This window comes from Atta cephalotes (genome assembly GCF_000143395.1).
Source record: "Atta cephalotes unplaced genomic scaffold scaffold00009, whole genome shotgun sequence".
Taxonomy (NCBI): Eukaryota; Metazoa; Arthropoda; class Insecta; order Hymenoptera; family Formicidae; genus Atta; species Atta cephalotes.
This window is the reverse complement of record NW_012130073.1, coordinates 2587930-2609229: the sequence shown is the minus strand read 5'-3', so window position 1 is coordinate 2609229 and position 21300 is coordinate 2587930. Positions and strand designations below refer to the sequence as shown.

At 34.0% G+C, this 21300-nt stretch overlaps 5 protein-coding genes across 5 annotated transcripts; 2 read left to right on the top strand and 3 right to left on the bottom strand.

Annotated features, from left to right (window-relative positions):
• Nucleotides 1-1026: 1026 nt before the first annotated feature.
• On the bottom strand, nt 1027-2294 carry LOC105627458. The gene is made up of 2 exons (XM_012208741.1): nt 2240-2294; nt 1027-1734 (listed from the first exon to the last, which is right to left on the bottom strand). The coding sequence occupies exons 1-2, from the start codon at nt 2292-2294 to the stop codon at nt 1070-1072; spliced, it is 720 nt and encodes a 239-aa protein (XP_012064131.1). The 3' UTR covers nt 1027-1069.
• Nucleotides 2295-2676: 382 nt separating this feature from the next.
• Nucleotides 2677-3430, bottom strand: LOC105627459 (proteasome subunit beta type-3). The gene is made up of 2 exons (XM_012208742.1): nt 2901-3430; nt 2677-2812 (listed from the first exon to the last, which is right to left on the bottom strand). Exons 1-2 carry the CDS (start codon nt 3428-3430, stop codon nt 2764-2766), a joined length of 579 nt encoding a protein of 192 aa, XP_012064132.1. The 3' UTR covers nt 2677-2763.
• Nucleotides 3431-6638: 3208 nt separating this feature from the next.
• Nucleotides 6639-9659, top strand: LOC105627460 (cullin-2). Its single transcript, XM_012208743.1, has 8 exons — nt 6639-6726; nt 6811-7024; nt 7104-7605; nt 7691-7870; nt 7945-8163; nt 8252-8422; nt 8508-9443; nt 9528-9659. Exons 2-8 carry the CDS (start codon nt 6906-6908, stop codon nt 9657-9659), a joined length of 2259 nt encoding a protein of 752 aa, XP_012064133.1. The 5' UTR covers nt 6639-6726; nt 6811-6905.
• Nucleotides 9660-10469: 810 nt separating this feature from the next.
• Nucleotides 10470-16228, bottom strand: LOC105627457 (homeobox protein ARX). The gene is made up of 4 exons (XM_012208740.1): nt 16169-16228; nt 11451-11691; nt 10885-11087; nt 10470-10793 (listed from the first exon to the last, which is right to left on the bottom strand). The coding sequence occupies exons 1-4, from the start codon at nt 16226-16228 to the stop codon at nt 10470-10472; spliced, it is 828 nt and encodes a 275-aa protein (XP_012064130.1).
• Nucleotides 16229-17887: 1659 nt separating this feature from the next.
• LOC105627456 (THO complex subunit 1) lies at nt 17888-20897 on the top strand. The gene is made up of 9 exons (XM_012208739.1): nt 17888-17923; nt 18034-18726; nt 18934-19181; nt 19316-19342; nt 19416-19709; nt 19792-19941; nt 20213-20360; nt 20426-20662; nt 20742-20897. The coding sequence occupies exons 1-9, from the start codon at nt 17888-17890 to the stop codon at nt 20895-20897; spliced, it is 1989 nt and encodes a 662-aa protein (XP_012064129.1).
• The last annotated feature ends 403 nt before the right edge of the window (nt 20898-21300 follow it).

Here is a 21300-nt window from a genome sequence, read left to right as displayed (position 1 = left end):
GAATCATTTTTAATTGTATAACTTTTGTTTTTGCAATGTTGCTTATTTTAAAAGAATTATTTTTAATTAGAAAAAAAAAGCATTTGCTTGTTAGCAACTAAGAATGTTATCTACTTCTACAATGAAATGGGCAAGTACTTTAAAACTTTGACGTTTGCTTTGTGACAAATATACCTTAGTTAGAAGATAAAATATTTTTAGATAAACGATGAAAAGATAGAACGAATATAAAGATACGAGAAAAAATATATATATACGTGTTATAATTTTAAAATATTATCAAAGAAGTTTTTAGAGATAAAATGTTGTATTTTATATGTATTTGTTTACAAAGCATGAAAATGATTAATTATATGCAATTAGCAGACATTAACATTTTCATAATCTCAAACCACACACGAGATATTATTTGAACAAAATAGCAAATTATAAATATAAATTTTAATTTTAATATCCTAATTTTCCTTCTGAAGATGCAAAACACGAGAGACCAATTATGTTTTAACAATTTAATTAACAAAATATGCATGAATAAAAGTGATACTATTTATTAAATCATAGTATTAAATTGTAATGTAATAGGTGCTATGTGCAAGTAGATCAATGGGAGTTATAAGCATAAGATAAATACGAAATTATAGAAAGCGTCCTATAATTTTGAAATTATTTTATAAATTCATGAGGGTATCTTGCATGTCAACACACAATATTGTAAAACCAAATAAAAACATATATTTATTAAAAAGAGCAGTAGATTAAGTATCATTCGTTATTATTATATTGTACAAAAAAATCAAAATCGAATCGAATGAATGAAGATAAAGTTTCATCTGTATACTTATATAAATATCTTATTGCGATCGTTATACATGAAAGCTTTGATGAATGAATGACTGTATAAGTAACTTATTTTTTATAAGAAAGTAAATCTATTGTGCGTTTAATCCTGTTTTTCTTAATTACTTCCTTATTTTCATGCTCGAATATTATTTATTTTTTGAATATAAATTACAAAAAGAATCATAATTATCATTCTAATAAAACTTTATTGCCACAACTTATACATAAATTATAAGGTTAAACGAGGTTTATTACGTATAGCCTCCTTTCTTGCTCTTTTTTCATCCAAAAACTGTTTAATCATCTCAGCAGGTAAAATCTCACCTCTGAAAGTTCTTGGTAATATCTTCTTATTCAAGATATTTAATTTCTCATTGACATACTTCTCAGCATCAAACGCTTCTGCTTCCTTAATTTTGGCAATTAGTTCAGCTTGAAACAATTTCTCCTTCTTCTGTCTTCTCTTTAACCTTACCTTTTCCAATACAAATTTCATTTTCTTACGCAACTTCTTTCGTTTGTGTTTCTTCATTTTCTTATGCCTGATTTTTATCATATTTATCGCCTGTTTCTCTATAATTCTTTCATTCGTAGGTAAATCTAGAGACTTTTTTAGCATAGGTGAATCATATTGAATGGGCAAACGGTGTGTAGGCTCTTGCAATGGAGGAATCAAAGTAGTAGTAGGAATTTCAATAATATTTCTTATTAAATCTTCTCTCGTAGGCATTCCAAAATCTATTTTAAGTGTTCGCGGTATAAATTTTATGCTGTGTATCGATCCTGTACCACACTGCATGTAATTATCAGATGTTAAATGGGAAACTATGTTTGTGTCACAGTTGGATTGTTGTGTCGAATACTTTGCAGCAGCAGCAGCAGCAGCAGCAGTACCTGAAATAGAATAGAGAAATTTAATATATTATTTACAAATATCTTATCTTATACATACTTAAAATATATAATAATTTAAACAGTATGTTCTATTTTAACATAGTCTAATATGTATATATATTGCCCTTACTTCAAAAGCGATTCAAATAAAAGAATGTAATTTTCAAGTTATTATCATGAATTATTTAAGTAAACATTTCCTTATCAATCATAAAAACAGTTTAATGTCATAAAAAAATCGTCATAACTTAAAAAAGGGTTTTCTAAAGTGATAAAACGAAAATAACAAATTTAACATTTGATGTTATACTTTTTTTGCCGATATTCGATTAGTCAATAATTTTCTGTCAAATTAAAGAATAATATTTTCCTTTTTCTTAATTTTTTAAGTTGTGTCACTTTTAAAGTAAGGAAACGATATATACATTTTTGCTTAGAAGGTAGATAGCAATACTAGGTTATAAGTAATTTACAGTTATATAAATCAATTATTGAAGGTACATACTTATTCTGCCCACCGTAATTTTGCGAAATGTAGCACATAATGCATTAATCGACATTGCAGTGATAAAGTTTTCGCTGATAATATAAGTTTTCTTGCAATTACACGACACACATGCATTCAACATACATTCTCCATTTTTTGTTCCCTAAACTGTACTTATAGTTGATTCGAGTATCAGATTATAGATAGCGACAGCGTCGCTTCGCACATTCTTCATAATCGCTAATAAAATAAAATTATAATTCATTTATAGTTTGTCAAATTAGAGAAATATTAAATTAACTATAAAAAATAATTTTAAGAAAAGATGAAATATAAAAATTTTATGAAAATGACAAAAAGGACAACAATTGAAAGAGAAATCAATTTTTAAGATATTAAATCAATATCAAGACATTAAAATAGTATTAGGGATTTAATTTATTACGAGTTATTTATAAGTTTCTGTTTATATTTCTTAGACTTAATTACAACAATAATTATGAAATTTTTGTCGCACATATTGATATAAAAGATGAATGCATTTAATCCATTCGCGTTTTTACAGTTCTTTTCGTGACCTTATCCTTTTCTCTGAAACCAAATATATACATTTGACTCACGCAATGTGTATTAATATAAGTATTAATTGCATCTGTACTAATCCTATCATGATACTTACATGATATAAACAACAGCACCCCATCCAGATATCGCGTCCCGATCGAACGCATTGACTAAAGCTTGGCTGACAGTTTCAAATAGCTCTTCAGGCCCCAAATTAGGCTCGTAAAGTGACTCACACATGCCATAAAGTTGTTCGGTACACGTTCCACCCACTACAAAGTCCTCGGCCATATTTCTGGAGCCTATCAGATCCATATTGCAAATGAATGGTTCAAACGTGACTGGATCCAGTCCAGCAACTATAGGTTCTACGAAATACGGCCCAAATCTCCTCTCATACAGGAGATTTGAGATCATAGCTGTGAATGTTTTTGGATGAATCTTTCGATTCTCTTTTAGCTCATACAGATTCAGGCGAAAGCGCAATCTCTCCATGACTGTCTGGGTATCAGTGGCAAGACCAGGCAAGCTGACATACAAGTGCGGTCCCATCTCATAGATCTTTTGGAAGTCGCACATTATTGTCTGTGCCTGTATACCGAATCTGCGATCGGCTGCTATGGCTACACAGTTCTTACCCTTCATGGCTATCACGGCGCCACCGTTATACGCAAGGATGCTCTAAAAAAAAGATAAAATATATTGAAATACAGCATATTCTTTAAATTTTTTAAAATAATATCTCATTCTAAAGAATAAAGATTGAGCCAGCTTTGAAAAAAAAAGTAGCTCAATTATCAATCTAATCTTTAAGAGTCAGATTTCATTCTTCAGAGATTCATTCTATAAATTTTAAGAGAGTAAACAAGAGAACTCTTCATATATAGCATAAATCTCCAAGGTTTTAAAGACGAGGATTCAGAAGACATCTCTATATCCTAAAAACATCTTCAGGATATTTATACATTTCTTAAGCTAAGGCTGATGTTATATTTGTTACATGATAAATTTTTCAAGCCTATTGAGTGACTACTCTCTAAATTCTTGGAATCTCAATTTTCAATCTTTAAGATTTTATTCTTCAGAAAATTTTCACTTAAAAATTTTAGAAAGCAGGATAAGGATGGACTAGGATAGAGAGATAAGATAGAGAGATACAAGAACTTTCGTGTTCTGCAGTTAATTAATTATATGCTTAAAAAATTTGTTGTATAACAAATGTAATATTAACCTTAAAGTGTGCTGAGTGGTGTGGAAATTATAATTTGTCACAAAAGTACGTTGTCATTGATATATTGACAGTAACTTAACCTCTAATTGTAGATAAATTCGATTATTCGATTATTCTGTAGACTCGTAGTTGCAATTACGAGAAATTTTACTAGGAGACAATGCGACAAAGTGCAAGGAATACTTTTTAATAAACACTTACCATCTTTTCGTGCAAATACTTAACACCTCAAAATGCAAAACGTCAACCAGACAGTCGGTTAAGACGCGTCGAAGTGCGAGTCACGACCACGAGTTATGAACGACATAGAAGCGTGAATGTATCGCGAGCTAAATGTAAAAAATTATCCAATTAAATAAAAATGAGGCGAGGAAGCAACGTAACGAGTTTCACGTATAAATTTGTAATGTATTTCATGCGATCATATGATTTTTTTAAATCAATGTGTAATCGTTATATCGAAAAAATTAATAAAAATCGAAATAAGCAGAAAATAAAAAGCTCCAAATTGTTATATATATTAACGCTCATTTATAATAGAAAATTTGATAAATTGATAATTGATAAATTTGATTAAAAGCACTACGTTTTTGTACTAATTGTTAATTAATAGACAGGGATATATATGATCAGATATTTTCTGAATGGAATGAAAGAAAAATCTGATATAGAAATGAGAGAAGATAATGTAGTTTCTTCTAAAAGCAAGGAAAGCAATTATGCTTCTATCTTTTCTCCCCATCTCTTTGTAGAAATTTAATACCTATAGTACTGATTAATTAATAACTTATTTTAAATAATAATTACAGTACTGACAGTACTGTAACAGTATAATTAAATTAAGTAAATGATTAATTAATCAGTAGTTAACAGTATCAGTAGTTGATATTAAAAATAAGTGAATGACTTTCCAGTACTATTATTAATTGTTATAACGGTTATAATTAATTGTTAATAATCAAAATAAATATATGAATGATTAATTGATTGACCAATATTAAATCAAATTCGCTATCAAATTCAATTGATGTTAATCAAAATACTAAAAAATTAATTTTCTATATTGTATACACTGAAGATGACCTGACGATAAGGTCGAAATGTCTATTTAAAAATTTAAATGTATTAAAATCTAGTTCGTAGCCCTTATTAATGTTTATTTATTATTATTGAGCCATTATAGTACATATTATTTTTATTTTATAATTTTAGACAAATATGTGCAGGACAGAGAAGTTCTCGGATCTCTCTATCTTATAGCCAATCAACAGGCTTGAAAAATTTGTCGTACGACAGAAAAGCCCAAATGAAATATCATTCAAAAAATATAAATATATTGAAATCTGGCTCATAGCCCTTATTGTTATTAAAATGATAAAAGTTCTAATATTTGTTTACTTTTATAATTTTTATCTCATTTCAAAAAACACAATAATCGACGTCTGACGTTTCTCTGACGTTTGACTTTCCATCAGCCTCTCTTACTAATGCTGTTTTCGCGCTTTTAATCTATCTATATAGATCCGTGGCCACGTGATTTACATATCGCTTTGTCAATGGCACGACGTCAGATCGAGACATGCGGGTGGCACACATATGACGACGAATGAAAATTGTGCGTTGCGCGCTCGCGCACACGCACCAAGAGAGCATGGCCGCGCGATGTTATTGAGGATTCAACGCGCGAGCGGGTTCAGCGGGTACGAGAGTACACGGGAGGGTGCACTGCGAGTTCGAGCGTTTCGAGCAAGACTGTGATCGCGATTAACGGATTCGGAGAGAGCGGACGACGATCATCGGTGACACGAGCGTGCGAGGGCAAAGTCGTAAGCGGAAGGAAAAAAAGGGAGCAGCGCGGAGCGGACGGAAAATGCGCTCGGCGTATATTCGCCGCGAGTGCCATGCATCATCTCGTCGCGGCAGCGAGTGACTCGGGTCCCCGCCCCAAAAATAAACGGCCGGTACGTTTCGTCAGTTCGTCGGCCGAAGAACAGGGGAAGAAGGAGCCACGCGAGCTCGTGTCTCGGTGATGTTCGCGTTTCCTCCCGCGCTTAATTCTTTGGTTAGGCCGATTTGCGGCACGCGGTCCATCTGGAGGAGCTGAGCATCGAGCCAGTCAGCTGTGTCGTACTTGCCCCCCCAATGACGGGTACACGCGTGTAGTCCCACGCGCGACGGTCCCCCGACTCCGCCACGTCCCGAGCTCTCGGAGGAAAAAACGACACATCCCCCTTTGTTCGAATCGATATTTCGTAACGCGTGCACCGAGTACACGCTCGTATACATCGCATGCCTCCGTCAGCGGCGGCGTGGCAGCCACGCATCATTACATTCGAGATTTTCATTTCGAACGGACGATTGTTTACGTACTTATAAACTCGTCAAGGTTGTTTAGAGTTTGAAGATTCTCGCGGAGAGTGTCACCTTGCCGCGTAAAGTTACGAGTAGCGGGGAGATTTAGAACGGCCGTGAGATGTGTGTATGTGTATGTATACGCGTGGTGTATTTTACTTTTACGTTATTTTTAAACCGACGATGTACAAAACACACGAACAAAGCCATATAAACTCAGTCTCTCTCTCTCTCTCTCTCTCTCTCTCTCTCTCTCTCTCTCTCTCTCTTTCTCTCTGTACTCCGAAAGATTATTCTTGGAATGTATTCCTCGATTGGGATTGCTTTTGTTTGAACACCAAGCGATTCATTGGTTCTTGTACAAGTCAAGCTTTTAACTACGTTTGAATATGTGTCACAAATCCTGTATGTAAATAATATAAGTGACTTGACTATTTTGCAGGTTTATGGCATACAGTGAGTGTACTTCTCTGTGAAATTAGCAAACTATTGTTATTGTGATCAAGTTATCAAAAGGTTTGTGGATCAAAGAGAAGGATGTCACTAAAACCCAAGAGAGTGGATTTTAATAAAACATGGCATGTACTGCAAGAGACTATCAAGGGAGTGATAACGTTAGCAAATATCCCACGTGCTATATGGAACGATAGATTTAGGTATGAAATCTGACAATTATTTTACATGTCATTAATGTAATATAGGAAAATTTATATTAAGTGTAGATTATGATTGCAGCGATGTTTATTCTTTATGCGTTGCGTATCCTGAACCACTAGCAGACCGTTTGTATGATGAGACAAAGAGGTTTTTGGTTAACCATGTAGACCATTTGCTAATACAGGTCAACTCGTATAATGATAAGTGGGAGCTGCTTCCAGCGTATTATCGCGCTTGGACAGAGTACTCGCAAGGCATCGACTATTTGCATAGCTTGTACTTATATCTTAATCAACAACACATCAAAAAACAGAAGCTCTCAGAAGCAGAACTTATCTATGGCACAAGTTTGCACAATAGAGAAGAAGAGTGCCAAGAGCAGATGGAGATTGGTGAACTTGGTTTGGACATTTGGAAGAAAAAGATGATAATACCACTTAAGAAAAAACTAGTTTCTCTTCTACTTACGTGTATCGATGCTGATAGAGATTCGAAATTGCTTGCCCCAACCGATGTTATTTGTGGTGTCATAGAAAGTTTTGTTCGGGTAGAAGATCACAAGATGAAGGGAAAATTAAACGTAATTGATTACACAAACTTTTCTTTTTATAAGCAAAGAAAGGGTTTTTTTTATTTTTAAGTTTCTATTAAATTATGTTTTTCAGTTGTATCAAGAAATTTTTGAGGAACCTTTTTTGGAGGCTAGTGGAGAATTTTACACAGCGGAAGCGTCATCGTTGTTGCAGCAATCAGACGTTACGCGTTATATAGAAAAAGTAACGTGGAGACTTGCTCAAGAGGAGGCACGCGCTTATAAGTTTCTTCACAAGAGTTCTGTAGCAAAAGTACGTTATCGCGTTTTTCATCTATTGTAGAAGTAGCTAAAATGGATATACACAACAGCAATATTCTGTTGCAGGTCAGAGCATGTTGTGAAGATAAAATGGTAGCTGCACATGTAGATTTATTACATTCAGAAGCAGAAATGATGATAAAGAATGAGAGCAGACGAGATTTGGCTCTTCTTTATCCATTATTGAGGTCTTTGCCAGGAGGTTTAGATCCACTTGTGCAACATCTTACTCGCCATATTACACTGCAAGGATTACAAGCAATTGGACCTTTGCAAGGAGAAAATGTGAATATAATAAAATATTCAAAAGTATACTAAAATATATAGATTTACGTAATTTTATAAAGAAAAGAACATGAATTTCTAATTTCAGGTATACATGCAGTTTGTGGAGAATATGTTAAATGTACATTCGAAATATTCCGAAATGATTAAGGAAGTGTTCAATTCAGATCAAAGTTTTGTAGGCGCTCTCGATAAAGCTTGCTCCGCCATCGTAAATTACAGGCCTGCTCCGAAGCAGCCAGTTCGAGCACCAGAATTGGTAAAAATCATTTAAAAATATAGATATTTTCAATTTAGAATACGGTTTCTATTAATAAGTTATATAATGCGTATCTTTCACTTAGTTGGCGAGGTATTGCGATATTCTATTGAAAAAGTCTCCCAGGGCTGCCTCCGAAAGTGAAATCGAGGACAAACTGAAACGCTCCATAACAGTGTTCAAGTACGTGGATGATAAGGATGTGTTCCAAAAATTTTATTCGCGTATGTTGGCGAAGCGATTAATACATCAGCAGTCGCAATCGATGGATGCCGAGGAGATGATGATCGATGACCTGAAACGGGCGTGTGGTTACGAATTTACGAACAAGCTCCATCGTATGTTCACGGACATGTCCGTCTCAGCAGATCTCAACGCGAAGTTTATCGCGACCTTACGGGAAGGCGACGGAGAGAATCAATTGGGTACCGGTTTCACAGTTAAAGTGTTGCAAGCTGGTGCTTGGCCACTTGGTCTACCACCTTCACCCGGCCCGTTCCATGTTCCACAGCAACTGGAGAAATCCGTCCAGGCTTTCGAGACGTTCTATCACATGCAGTTTAGCGGTCGGAAGCTTACGTGGCTGCATCATCTAAGTCAAGGCGAGCTCAAATTTAATTATTTGAAGAAACCGTATTTGGTCACTGTGCAAACGTATCAAATGGCGTTGCTGTTGCTTTTCGAGCATTGTGATACGATTCCATGTAAAGAAGCGGCTGCCTCGTTACGTCTATCGCATGATCAGCTAATGAAGCATGCCGCTAGCCTTGTGGATTGTAAGATCCTCACTAAGTCCAACGATGGCGAATTGGAGGAGGATACTATTCTCACGCTCAATTTTAGTTACTCCAACAAGAGAACCAAGTTTCGCGTGACAGGGGTGTTACAGCGAGACGCGCCACAGGATGCGGAGGCTACACATCGCAGTGTAGACGAAGACAGAAAGATGTTCTTGCAGGCGGCTATAGTTCGCATCATGAAGAGTCGCAAGCTATTAAAACACAATCAGCTCATACAGGAGGTGAGTTGCGAGTTTCGAGAGTGTAACGCAAGCGCACATTAATTATCTTGTGTAGCGATGTTTAATATAATTCTATTGTTTCAGGTGTTGAGTCAATCAAAAGTTACTTTCGCACCTTCTATCGGAATGATTAAAAAGTGCATTGAAACTTTGATAGATAAACAGTATATCGAACGTACGCCAAATAGCGCGGACGAGTACTCATACATTGCGTAACCTTTTAACGTCTGTCACTAATTTATTTCACTCGAGATGCATCCCAAACAAACGTTCTGTTAAAAGTTAAAGTTAACAGATCTCTCACTGACAAGGCTATATAATAAAAACTTTATTCGTTGTTCGACTAATTATCTTCGATGTTCATTGAAAAAAACTTTCGAGGATAATTAGTCATAGAAAAAGAGAAAAACTATTGAAAAAAGGAAATGAGCTCTCAAATTTGAAAGATGGGAAAAGCATCTTAGCTCGCTTATTCGCTCTTAGGATCAATTAATTAATAAATACCTTAATTAATTTACTGACTTGTAACATATGCACACTGAATAAAAAGTTGACGTTACTATTTTATATTGGAGTAACACGTCTCGCAAAGAGTAATTTTGTACATAATATAAATATTTATTACTTTTCCTTTAATAGAATCTATTTGTCTAAAAGAAACAGACACTCCATTATATATACATCTTTCCTCTTACAAAATGTATATACGATCATTTTTATCAATATGATCGCGACTTTTTTCATCGACGAATGATGGATCGTTAATAAGGCCCCAAATGGCATTTTTTAAATAATGTATGCATTCGTGCAATTATTAATATAAAAATTCCAATTTCATTATAAAAACTTCATTCATTGTTCGACAAGCAATAGCCTTCTTTACGCGCGCAATATATATATTTTCTATGTTAAAATTATATTGCAAGTTATTTCAGTTATAATACTAATCGCGTAACTTCTCAGAAAGCATGGAACGTTATCTAAATTATAAACAATATATTATATATACGTATATTCTTAATATTATTAGGAACGTGGAGGCTTTAATTGTAACAATTCAGGATCGAGCAGTGGATTATTGTCAGCTTCTGTCTCCGTTGATTTGTTCATGTTATTCACGATAAGAGATGATGCGCTGTCTGTGTTGTTATAAGGAGAAAAACCTGCCCACTCCATGCCGAGATATATAGGACTGCATGGTGATTCCAATAACAAATGATCCGAGTGTTGCGATTGATGTTGCTGCACTTCTTGACAATCCGGTGGTAAGTGCGATGATGTCATATGAGTTGCGATTTTACATTGCTTTTCTTGCTTGCGCCATTTTGCTCTCCGATTTTGGAACCACACCTATTCGCAAGGAAATTAATAATGACACGACTTCTTTTAACCAGATACTCCAAGTACATACAATTCTATTAGTGAGACATGCAGAAATTACTTGTACTCTAGCTTCTGTCAGTTGGATACGAACTGCGAGTTCCTCCCGAAAAAAAACGTCGGGATAATGGGTCTTCTGAAAAGCACGTTCCAACTCCTCCAGCTGAAAATTGGAAAATGTGGTGCGGTACCTACGCTGCTTTCTTTTGCCGATGATGCAGGATGGTCTCTCTTCGCTTTCAGGACCAGTCGAGAAATCATATGCTACAAGAAGATATAATTTATCCATGACATATTCTTTCGACAAAATCATCTCGATACGTTATATAAGGACATCAAGAGTGTAAATGTTTGTTAGTCTCAGCGCGGTACGAGAATCCACGATATGATATTATATTCGCTCAGATTTTATGCCGCGATGTTCCACAGGCAGAGCGGTAAATACTTCATAACTGTTAAACTGATTACTACTAACTCTATTTAAGAAAAAGAGTTGACTGCGGATCCACTTAATGCACTTAGCAATAACTTAATTGAGTGACACTCTACTCCAACTTGGGATACTGTCAGCGGAGACAGAAGCGGTTAATTAAATCAGATCTACGTGGCACACGGTCGTATACTTACTGAATTTTGCAGGGAAGCAAACGGAGGTGGATTGCGCGCCACCGATTAGACCAGTCAGGGCAGTCGACTGCAGATCGTCACTCTGATTGACGTCGTCGGAGACATTCGTCGACGATGCTACGATCGCACCGGCTGATACAAGTGGATCGCGCGGCGTGCCCACCAGAAATAGCTGCCTGCCGTTCTCGTTTCCACTCTCGTCTTCATCGTTCAGATCCATCCCACGAGAACTTCTAGCTTCCTGAGGGAAGTCGCCAAATCGAGTATAATTAAATTAATCGCGCGCGAAACAAAGCGCGCGATACGATGTTGAAGTTCAATTAACAAGAAGTTCGTTTGCATTCAAGCTAACTGCATAGTGATTCCTCGGTGTTTCCTCGTCCTCTTCTTTAGAGGTTTTTTTTCTTTTCCTTACACTTGTACAACGCGTATAGACGGAGTAGGGGACAGAGTATACTCAAAGTGAACTCCCTCAAGGGGTGTGGTGAAGCCTAAAAAATGTGTTGCTTGTACACCACTAATCAATACGACTGTTATAGTACGTCCATACGATAAAGAAAGTTGTATATTTCTCGTTGACTTTACAACGAATCAACTTTGTATATTTACAATTGCGTTTTGCAATTTTATAATCGCGTTTTTATGACAACTGATCCTTTGATTATTTGAGACTGAAAATGTAACAGCTTCACACTGTTAGTAAGACATATAGAGCTATATTAAAATTCTGATCTCTTTAAAATCAATATCAATAAATATATGTATGGATCCTCCAAGCTAAAGGTTGGATGTTAGGTTAACGACTTAATTCTAATAATTAATTAGAAAAAATACATTACAAAAAATCTTATGAGATGTAGGCCTTGTCCCTTCTTGGGATGTTGCGCCATCGAATTATAAATGAATTATAATTCAATAATATTTTTAAGATTTTGTTGCTCGCGATATAGTGTATAATAATACGTACAAAACTTATTGTTTTTATTCACATTTACACACTAATAACAAATAAATTATATGCTTTAGCAGTCACAGCTTACATTCTTCAAGAGTGAAAAATATATTTTAGAAACATCAGCAAGCATATTTTAGATCCTGTTTGAAAAATGCTACTAATAAAACTTTTTTTTGTATCGATTGCATCAATCTTTTTAAGAATGTAAATTTTTACAAAATTACGAGATTTATCAATTTATCATCTTGTTTTAATATATGGATAAAAACTGTCTAATATCAAAGGATGAAAAATGTTCAATTTGTACGAAACTTTTCATATCTGAGTTTTATTTTCGTATAAGTTCTTTCATATAAGTTGTTCTCTCTGTTCTCTGTAAAATCGTTTGGAAATTGTCTTCGATGAAAAAGAGACGGATTAGATTTCGATTGAAAAAGAGACTGGTAGACATTAAGAAATCGTCATCAAAGAATTTTGTTTCCATCACGATGTTGCCATTATTAATATCGTAATAGAAACAAAATTTTTGGACGATGATTTCTTATAATTTTATTTCTATTACGATATAATAACGGCAACGCCATTGTGGAAATAAAATTTTGTTGACAATTTCTTAGTGTCTATCAATAAAGTCTGTCTGTTTTTCATCGAAGACGATTTTTCAACGATCGTACATAACATCAATCAACGTGAACAGAACTTATACAAAAGTAGAAGGACTTATGTGTGAAGAATATTGTAGTGAAAATTGAAGAATGTAAGAATTCTTTTTTACCTTTTCTGAAATTTTTGTAATGTATTTTTTTTTGGAATTAGATAGCCTAACATCCGACCTCCAGCCTGGAAGATCTATACATATATCCAATGATATATGAGACCTACAGTTTCACATCAAATCTGAACAACGCTGATGATCAAAGATCTCTTCACCAGATGGACTCATTTTCGGCTCCTTAAATACAAAAAATCGCTTATGTGAGCGCAAGTGGGATTGAACCCGAATCTATAGATCGTACTGAGCAGCAAGCCACTCAAAAGCCGCCTCATTGAATTACAATATTCATATCATTAATGAATTCTTTAAATTAATGATTATAAAAAGATCAGAATTTTTTAATATAGCTCTGTACATTATCAGTGTACGTGAAGTTGTTACGTTTTCAGTATCTCATTCTCAAATAATCGAAGACCACCAGTTGTCATAAAAATGCGATTATAAAATTGTAAATACACAAAGTTTATTCATCATCATAAAGTCAAGTGAGAGATTTTTTTACAAAATTTACATTCTTAGAGAGATTTACGCAATTTATACAAAATTAAAAGTTTTATCAGTACCATTTTCCAAACATCCAGATGAATTTAAAATTATGTTTATTAATTAATTTATCAATATCATCCTGGTTAATATATACATAGTCAGTGTCCAATAACAAAGGATGAAAAATATTCAGTTTGTAAGAAACTTTGTATACGTGCGTTATATTTTTGTATAGAGTGTCTGTTCACATTGATAGGTTCCATGTTATGTACAATTAGAGTCGTTTGGAAATCGCTTTACTGTTAGATACAGAAGAACCGGATTCGACTGATAGATCGACTAAAAGATCGTCGTCAAAGAATTTTGTTTCTATTACAACATTGCCACTATTTGTAAAGAAAAATATATATAATTAATCAATGAATGAGTGATAAAACACCATGTGTCTTTACTTACTTTAGTATATTTGTTGATATCATCGGATTCTCTGGTGATGTCAGAATTAACTTTTCCATATAATAAGGTTCAATGGACCCAAACTCTCAAAAAACAATTCTTCCAGGCAACGCTCTTTAATCTTCTGTTTTAGACAAAACCTCTCCATTTTTTCTGCAGAGCTAAAATTTATCTTCCTTTGTATCTTATGACATTGTAGGATCTTTTTCAGTATGTGCTTCATGTTCTACATCAGGCACAGACCTACAGTCAAGCAAAGAACCAAGGTTTCAATCTATCATGCTTCAATGATGTACCTAGAAAATCAACCTTACTCACAAGTTTTTGTTATCCTTCCAGACAATTTCCTTACTATTGACGTTGCATCCAATTACTGATGGAATCATAATTAAGGAGATACATTTGTTCATAAATCCATTTTGTTGTCAAACCAACGTTTTAAAAGTACCGTTCTTTGTAGCTGCAATATTAATCTTATTAACACTTTAAATAAAATAAAATTAACATTTAAAATAAAATAATATTAAGTGAAAATCGAGAAATGAACACAATAAAGAGATTCTATTCGAACAAATCTTGATGCCCAATATTTAAAATTTTACAATTTAAATAAAATAAGCATATAGTCATCAGAGAGAAAAAAAAATGAAAAGGAACTCAGCTGCAAAAAACATATTTCAGAAATGTTCGGTTTGATATTCTGTTCTAACCTAGAAAAACTGTCACTAATCGTGTAACAGTTGGGGCTAAATTCAATCATAAATTAAAGGATATATCTGGAAACCTTTGAGAATATCCTTCCTGCGAGACGGCATACTTAGGCACGATCAGAACAGACGGAATTGACACGATTATACAAATGGAAAACAACGCGCAAATTATTGACTACGTCTACATTATTCGATTTACGTCGATTATTATATCGATCGAATTATATCGATGTTATGAAAATGGCCAATAATAGCATGTTCCTCTGAAGAATGGAATGATTATAATTAGCCAATTTCCTAACATTGATGTTTTAACTTTGGCGTAAATTGATCTGTGTAAACGTAAACATTGATCCTCCATATCTGCGAACATCTCTTAAGCCACACTAAGCATTTTGAATTATAAACACTGGCGAGCAGCAGCGGCGCAGACGTACCAGTCGGCAAAAAAAGGAAGCAGGAACCGAAAGAAATCCAAGTATAAGCGAATAGTAAGGATCTTCTAGTAAGGAATGAGAACGCGTGCGCAAGTTGCGAATTCATCACTGTCATTCAAAGGATACATTCTTTGAACGAAAAATGTTCGTGATTTATTACGATTTACAGCGTTTTCGGCCCGACTGGATTTGCACATTTTGGAAAAAAATCTATTACAAAAATCTCATGAAAGAAAGACTGTTCCATCTTGGGATGTTGCGCCATGGAAAAATTATAAAAGTATAGAATACACATAAAATGTAGTAATTTTTTTTTAATTTTATTGTTCGCGGTGTAGTATATTATATGTACAAAACTTATTGCATTTATTCACACTTAATAAATAACAAATAAATTATGTGTTTTAGCAGTGCAAGTCATATCCTCACATCTTTTAAGAGTGAAAACATATTTTAGACGCATTAGGCCCTGTTTGAAAAATTGTACTGATAACACTTTGAATTTTGTATTGATTGCATGAATCTAAGAATGTAAATTTTTACAAAATTGCAAGATTTATCAATATTATCTTATTAATGTATGCATAAGAAGTGTTTAATATTAAAAGATGAAAAATGTTCAGTTTGTAAGAAATTTTTCACACGTGCATTGTTCTATTTTTGTATAGGGTCTCTGTTCATGTTGATTGGTCCCATGTTATACGATTAGGACCGTTTGGAAATCGCCTTAGACGTAGAAGAGACGGACTCGACTGGTAGACACTAAGAGATCGTCGTCAAAGAATTTTGTTTCTATTACGACGTTGCCGCTATTTGTAAAGGAAACCATACAAAATTAATCAACAGATAAGCGAAACACCAAGGATGTGCTTACTCTAGTATATTTAATCTCTACTTACTTTAGTATATTTGCCGGCATCATTTGACTCTCTGGTGCCGCCTGGATTAAGCTCTGCCATGTGTTAGTGCTGTTGGGAATAACAAATCCAAACTCAAAGAACCACTCTTCCAGGCAGCGCCCTTTGAACAATACTTTCTGTTCTAGGCGAAACCTTTCCATTGGTTCTGCAGAGCTAAAATTTATCTCCCTCGATATTGCACGACATCGCAGGATCTTTTTTGGTACACGTGCTTCATGTTCTATGTCAGGTACAGATCTATAATCAAGCAAAGAACCAAGAATTCAGTCTCTTTCAATGATGTACCTGAAAAATCTTAGTCTTACTCACAAGTCTTCGTTACCCTGCCAGAGAATTTTTCCACTATCGGCATCACGTAGATTCATCCAATTCCTAATGGAATCACAATTAAGGAGACATATCCATTTATATAAATCTAGTTTTTCATCAAACTGATGTTCTAAAAAATTTGTTCTTTGTAGCTGCACTGTTATAATGTTAACGTTTTAAATAAAATAAAATAAATAATATCCAGTTTCATAACTCATGATTAACTCTTAATCAAGATTCAACTTATTCATTATCTCTTTTCGATTCTAGAATTGGAAAGAGGTGAGAAATAAGTTGAACCTCTGTTCAACGAAGAATTAACTGTGAGTTGTGAAAATAGGCCAAAATGAAAAGCGACAAAGAAATGTTCAACACAAAAAGGCTCTATTCAATCAAGAAAGATCCTCATGCCTAATAATATTTTTAATTTTATAATTTTGAAATAAAGTAAGCACATACAAAAATCATCAGAGGCAGAAAAGGAAAAAAAATGAAAAGGAATTCAGCCACAAAGAACGTATTATATGTCAGAAATTTGGATTTGACCTTTCATTCTAACCTAAAAACTGCTAGGTGATCGCCGATTAATTGCGATTAAATTATATCTTAAATTAAAGGATACACCTGGAAACCTTTGAGGATATCCTCTCCGCGAGACGGCATACTTAGGCACGATCACAGAACAGATGGAATTGATACGGTTATACAAAACGCAAAACGTACAAATTATTGATCCTCCATGCCTCCGAATCACTTTGAATTGTAAACACAAACACTGGTGAGCATTGACGCGATAGCGCAGACGTACTAATCATGAAGTCTGTTCGCGTTGCTCGCACTTTTTGCACTCGATATCTGTGCTATCTTTTTTTTCAAAGCCAAATATATCTATATATCTATCTCATTTTGAGTGCAAATATATTTGGAGATTTTCTGCAACGCGAATAAACCTAATGTCAACAAAAAATAGCTGAAATAGAACTGAAAGAAATTAGAGATCCTTTATGCCTATTTCTATCAACGTAGATTAATTTTAATTTCGGTTCAACTTACTTTGTTTTCTTCTAAGCTTTAGAATTAGCCCGGTTGACAATTGCAAAAACCGCAGCACTTTTGTTAATCTAATGATTTTAGGTGATTTCGATGGTAACAAAAAGAAGGCCGACATGGGCTCTCTCAGATTTTTTTCTGACGTAGTCTATGGTCTGATTCAAATTCAACTACACTCGAAAAAGCTACAAGTGCAATAAGTGCAAGCAACGCGAAGACTCTCCTTTCAGTATAGAGTACAGAGATAGAAATCAATAAACAAAAGAAGAGGTCTCTTTCTGTCAGAAATCATTTTTAATAAAAACAATATAATCCATGATAGCATAACTATAGAAAATCATGGCGATGTTCGAAGTGTTAAGGAAAGATTATAGCGTAAGTACAACGTTTGAAATAAGCATTGTGTTCTATTCACAAATTTTTACTTATAACTGTACATTGTTTACAACTATACATTGTTTACATTGTCTTAATTTTTTTCTCAGGATTATTTGCAGCAATATTTCAAGCTGTCGGACGTCTCGTTATTTCAAAAAAAGTGCATTGAACGTTGTGCGAATGACAGTGACAGAAAAGCGGCGATCGATCAGGCGCTTCGAGATACCTTGCTAGTCGTACTGACGGAAAATGCTTCGGGTAACGTGCGTTCCCTCGAATCGTATATCACGTTCTGTATAGAGTTATGCAGAAAGGATCTTGCGACAGCGAGTATGCCAGTGATGCTACTGGGTGATATCTTTGATTCAATGACGCTCGATAGATGCGAACAATTATTTACTTTTGTGGAGAATAATGTCACTGTATGGAAGGAAGAATTATTTTTCACTGCCTGTAAAAATAATTTGTTGAGAATGTGCAACGATCTCTTAAGGAGATTGTCACGTTCACAACAAACTGTATTTTGTGGTAGAATTCTGCTGTTCTTAGCAAAGTTCTTTCCTTTCTCTGAGAGATCTGGCTTGAATATTGTTAGCGAATTTAATCTGGAAAATCAGACAGAATTTGGCTTGGAGAAAGCAGAGGAAGATGATTTAGAGCAGATAACTAAGGATGACGACAAGTCAGAAAGCAAGATACCAATTGATTATAATTTGTATAGAAAGTTTTGGGCACTACAAGATTTCTTCAGAAATCCGAATCAGTGTTATAATAAAATGCATTGGAAGGTCTTTTCAGCTGTAAGTTGTTACCTTCTCCAACAGTTTCTTTAAACAGTAATATAGGTTGATATTCATAGTTGGTTTTTATTTTAGAAATGTCTTAATATGATTTTGTGATTGTCTGATAGTTTAAAACCGTAATTAAGTATAAGACTTGACTATAAATACTAGTTATAACTTACAGCAAATTTATAAATAATATATATAATAATACATTATTTGTAGCATGCGTCTAATGTATTATCAGCATTTGCTTCTTTTAAATTGGAGGAGCAACGTAGTTATCCTTCTACATGCATCAAGATGGATACTTCTATGGAAGGCTCCCACAAAGAGACGCATTATTTTGCTAAATACTTGACTAATCAAAAATTACTGGAGTTACAACTGTCAGACTCCAATTTCAGACGATATGTATTGCTGCAATTTCTCATTCTTTTCCAGTATCTGAATAGCACTGTAAAATTCAAGGCGTAAGTATTCTCTGTATTAAAATGCAATGGATATTTTATAATGAATTTATAAGCCTCATATTTTTGAATGAACAACTTCTTTGGCAATTAGTGAAATGCCTCTGAATAGTCATAAAAATGTTTGTTTTTCAAAGCTTCCTTGCCAGTGGCTATGAGACAAGGTCTGCTTTCCTTAAATTAAATGTCTCGTGATATATACGTTATCGAATCTCTAGGATATTTGTTACTTTTAAGTGAGACACACGAACTCAAGCCGGATCAAGTGGAATGGGTGAAGACTATTACTGAACAAGTTTATACTCTACTGACTGAAACACCGCCTGACGGCCCCACGTTTGCGGAAACTGTGAAGAACATCTTGAAACGTGAAGAGCATTGGAATACATGGAAGAATGAAGGATGTCCACCATTCAAACGACCAGCATCAGATGTCAATGATGAAGAGCCACGGAAACCAAGAAGACCGAAACGACGTATCGGTGATGTAATTAGAGATGCACAAACGGTTGGCAAATATCACATGGGAAAGTAAATAGCTTTTAAAAATGAAGAAATGAATTAACATTTATATAGAAAATTGAATAATTATATTTATATTATTTTTCAACAGTCCAGAACTTACTAAATTATGGAATTTATGTCCGAACAATCTCGAGGCATGCAAATCTAAGGATAGAGATTTTCTGCCGTCTTTAGAAACGTATTTTGAAGATGCCATAATGGAATTGGATCCTGCTGCAATGGTCGATGATAAATACAAGTAAGTGTTATCGTTTATGGCATATTTATTTTTGTTGTGATAATGTATCGGTTTATTGTTTTCAAAATTGATTACAATTTATCTAATATTCTTCTTTTAATAATAATCTTTAACTTTCCAATCAATCTCTTTCTGAGCCAATATTTGAGACGGGTCGGGATTAAATCCAAGATCCATTGATTAAGAGTCAATCATAAAAACACGCCTCACCTCTCATTGTGATTATTAACATTAATAAAATAACATTAATAAAATAATTTTATATTTACAGGAAGGTGAACGATGGTAATTTTGGTTGGAGAGCGTTAAGACTGTTAGCGAGACGAAGTCCGCATTTCTTTGTTCATGGAAATTATCCTATAAATAAATTGCCTGAATATCTTGAGACGATGATTAAGAAGATTGCTAAAGATCGTCCAGTGAGTTATCTTCCTATGAATATATTTAATCTTAATGTTTCTTAATTTTTTACTACGTTCCGTAGCAGACACAGTCTGATACGAAATTGGAAACTGAGGAGACACCGCCATCAGAATCTACTGATCAAGAATTCAACGAAGACGTCTTGAAACAGGAAAGTGAGCAGGTTGATGCTGAAAGCGCTGATGTAAAAGCCAGAAAATTGAACAAAGTCACACCGGAAATGGTGGCAAAATTATCGGAAAGTTTAAAAAATGATTGGAAAAAATTAGCGATAAAATTTGGTTATACAAATGATGAGGTATATAAATATATCAAACTTAATATAATACCACTACTATTCATAATTATAGAATTTTAATACATTATATGTGTTTTAGATTGCTTTTTTCCAAAGCAAAACAACGCCATACGAACAATGTAAAACTATGCTTGAGATATGGGCGGAAGAGGATGAAGATGCATCAGTTGAAAATTTAATTTATATTTTAGAAGGTTTAAAATATACAGAAGCATTAGCCGTTCTAAAATCTTAAATAATATTCTTAAATATATTCTTTAATTTGAATAAAAATAATAATTGTACCAATCGTAAGTATATATAAAATTGTACTATATTGTAACATTTGTAATAAAATTTTTAATCTATTCATTATATATATGCATTTTAAATGAAATAAATCAGTTATTTTGGTTAATTTGAATTTTAACTTAATTTAGATTAAGAAAACATTATGTTAAGATATAAAACACAAATGTTATTTTTCATTACTAGTTTTTTGTTTATAGTTGCATATCACACAATTTAATTGCTATATAAATAATTTTTCTGGAATAGAAAAATCGCGCGTATGAGAGAGAGAGAGAGAGAGAGAGAGAGAGAGAGAGAGAGAGAGAGAGAGAGAGAGAGAGAGAGAGAGAGAGAGAGAGAGAGAGAGA

What these genes read in the sequence shown, in the direction of transcription:
- LOC105627458 (XM_012208741.1), bottom strand. Translation starts at nt 2,294, where the DNA reads ATGTCGATTAATGCATTATGTGCTACATTTCGCAAAATTACGGTGGGC. An exon ending in AATTACGGTGGGCAGAATAA is followed by an intron (nt 1,735 to 2,239) that starts GTATGTACCTTC and finishes ATTCTATTTCAG; the next exon opens with GTACTGCTGCTGCTGCTGCT.
- LOC105627459 (XM_012208742.1), bottom strand. Translation starts at nt 3,430, where the DNA reads ATGAAGGGTAAGAACTGTGTAGCCATAGCAGCCGATCGCAGATTCGGT. An exon ending in GGTGCTGTTGTTTATATCAT is followed by an intron (nt 2,813 to 2,900) that starts GTAAGTATCATG and finishes ATTTGGTTTCAG; the next exon opens with AGAAAAGGATAAGGTCACGA.
- LOC105627460 (XM_012208743.1), top strand. Translation starts at nt 6,906, where the DNA reads ATGTCACTAAAACCCAAGAGAGTGGATTTTAATAAAACATGGCATGTA. An exon ending in ACAAGAGTTCTGTAGCAAAA is followed by an intron (nt 7,871 to 7,944) that starts GTACGTTATCGC and finishes ATTCTGTTGCAG; the next exon opens with GTCAGAGCATGTTGTGAAGA. An exon ending in CAGTTCGAGCACCAGAATTG is followed by an intron (nt 8,423 to 8,507) that starts GTAAAAATCATT and finishes TCTTTCACTTAG; the next exon opens with TTGGCGAGGTATTGCGATAT.
- LOC105627457 (XM_012208740.1), bottom strand. Translation starts at nt 16,228, where the DNA reads ATGGCAGAGCTTAATCCAGGCGGCACCAGAGAGTCAAATGATGCCGGC. An exon ending in ATGCCGGCAAATATACTAAA is followed by an intron (nt 11,692 to 16,168) that starts GTAAGTAGAGAT and finishes GACTTCCCTCAG; the next exon opens with GAAGCTAGAAGTTCTCGTGG. An exon ending in TGACAGAAGCTAGAGTACAA is followed by an intron (nt 10,794 to 10,884) that starts GTAATTTCTGCA and finishes CCTTGCGAATAG; the next exon opens with GTGTGGTTCCAAAATCGGAG.
- LOC105627456 (XM_012208739.1), top strand. Translation starts at nt 17,888, where the DNA reads ATGGCGATGTTCGAAGTGTTAAGGAAAGATTATAGC. An exon ending in ATTGGAAGGTCTTTTCAGCT is followed by an intron (nt 18,727 to 18,933) that starts GTAAGTTGTTAC and finishes CATTATTTGTAG; the next exon opens with CATGCGTCTAATGTATTATC. An exon ending in AGCACTGTAAAATTCAAGGC is followed by an intron (nt 19,182 to 19,315) that starts GTAAGTATTCTC and finishes TGTTTTTCAAAG; the next exon opens with CTTCCTTGCCAGTGGCTATG.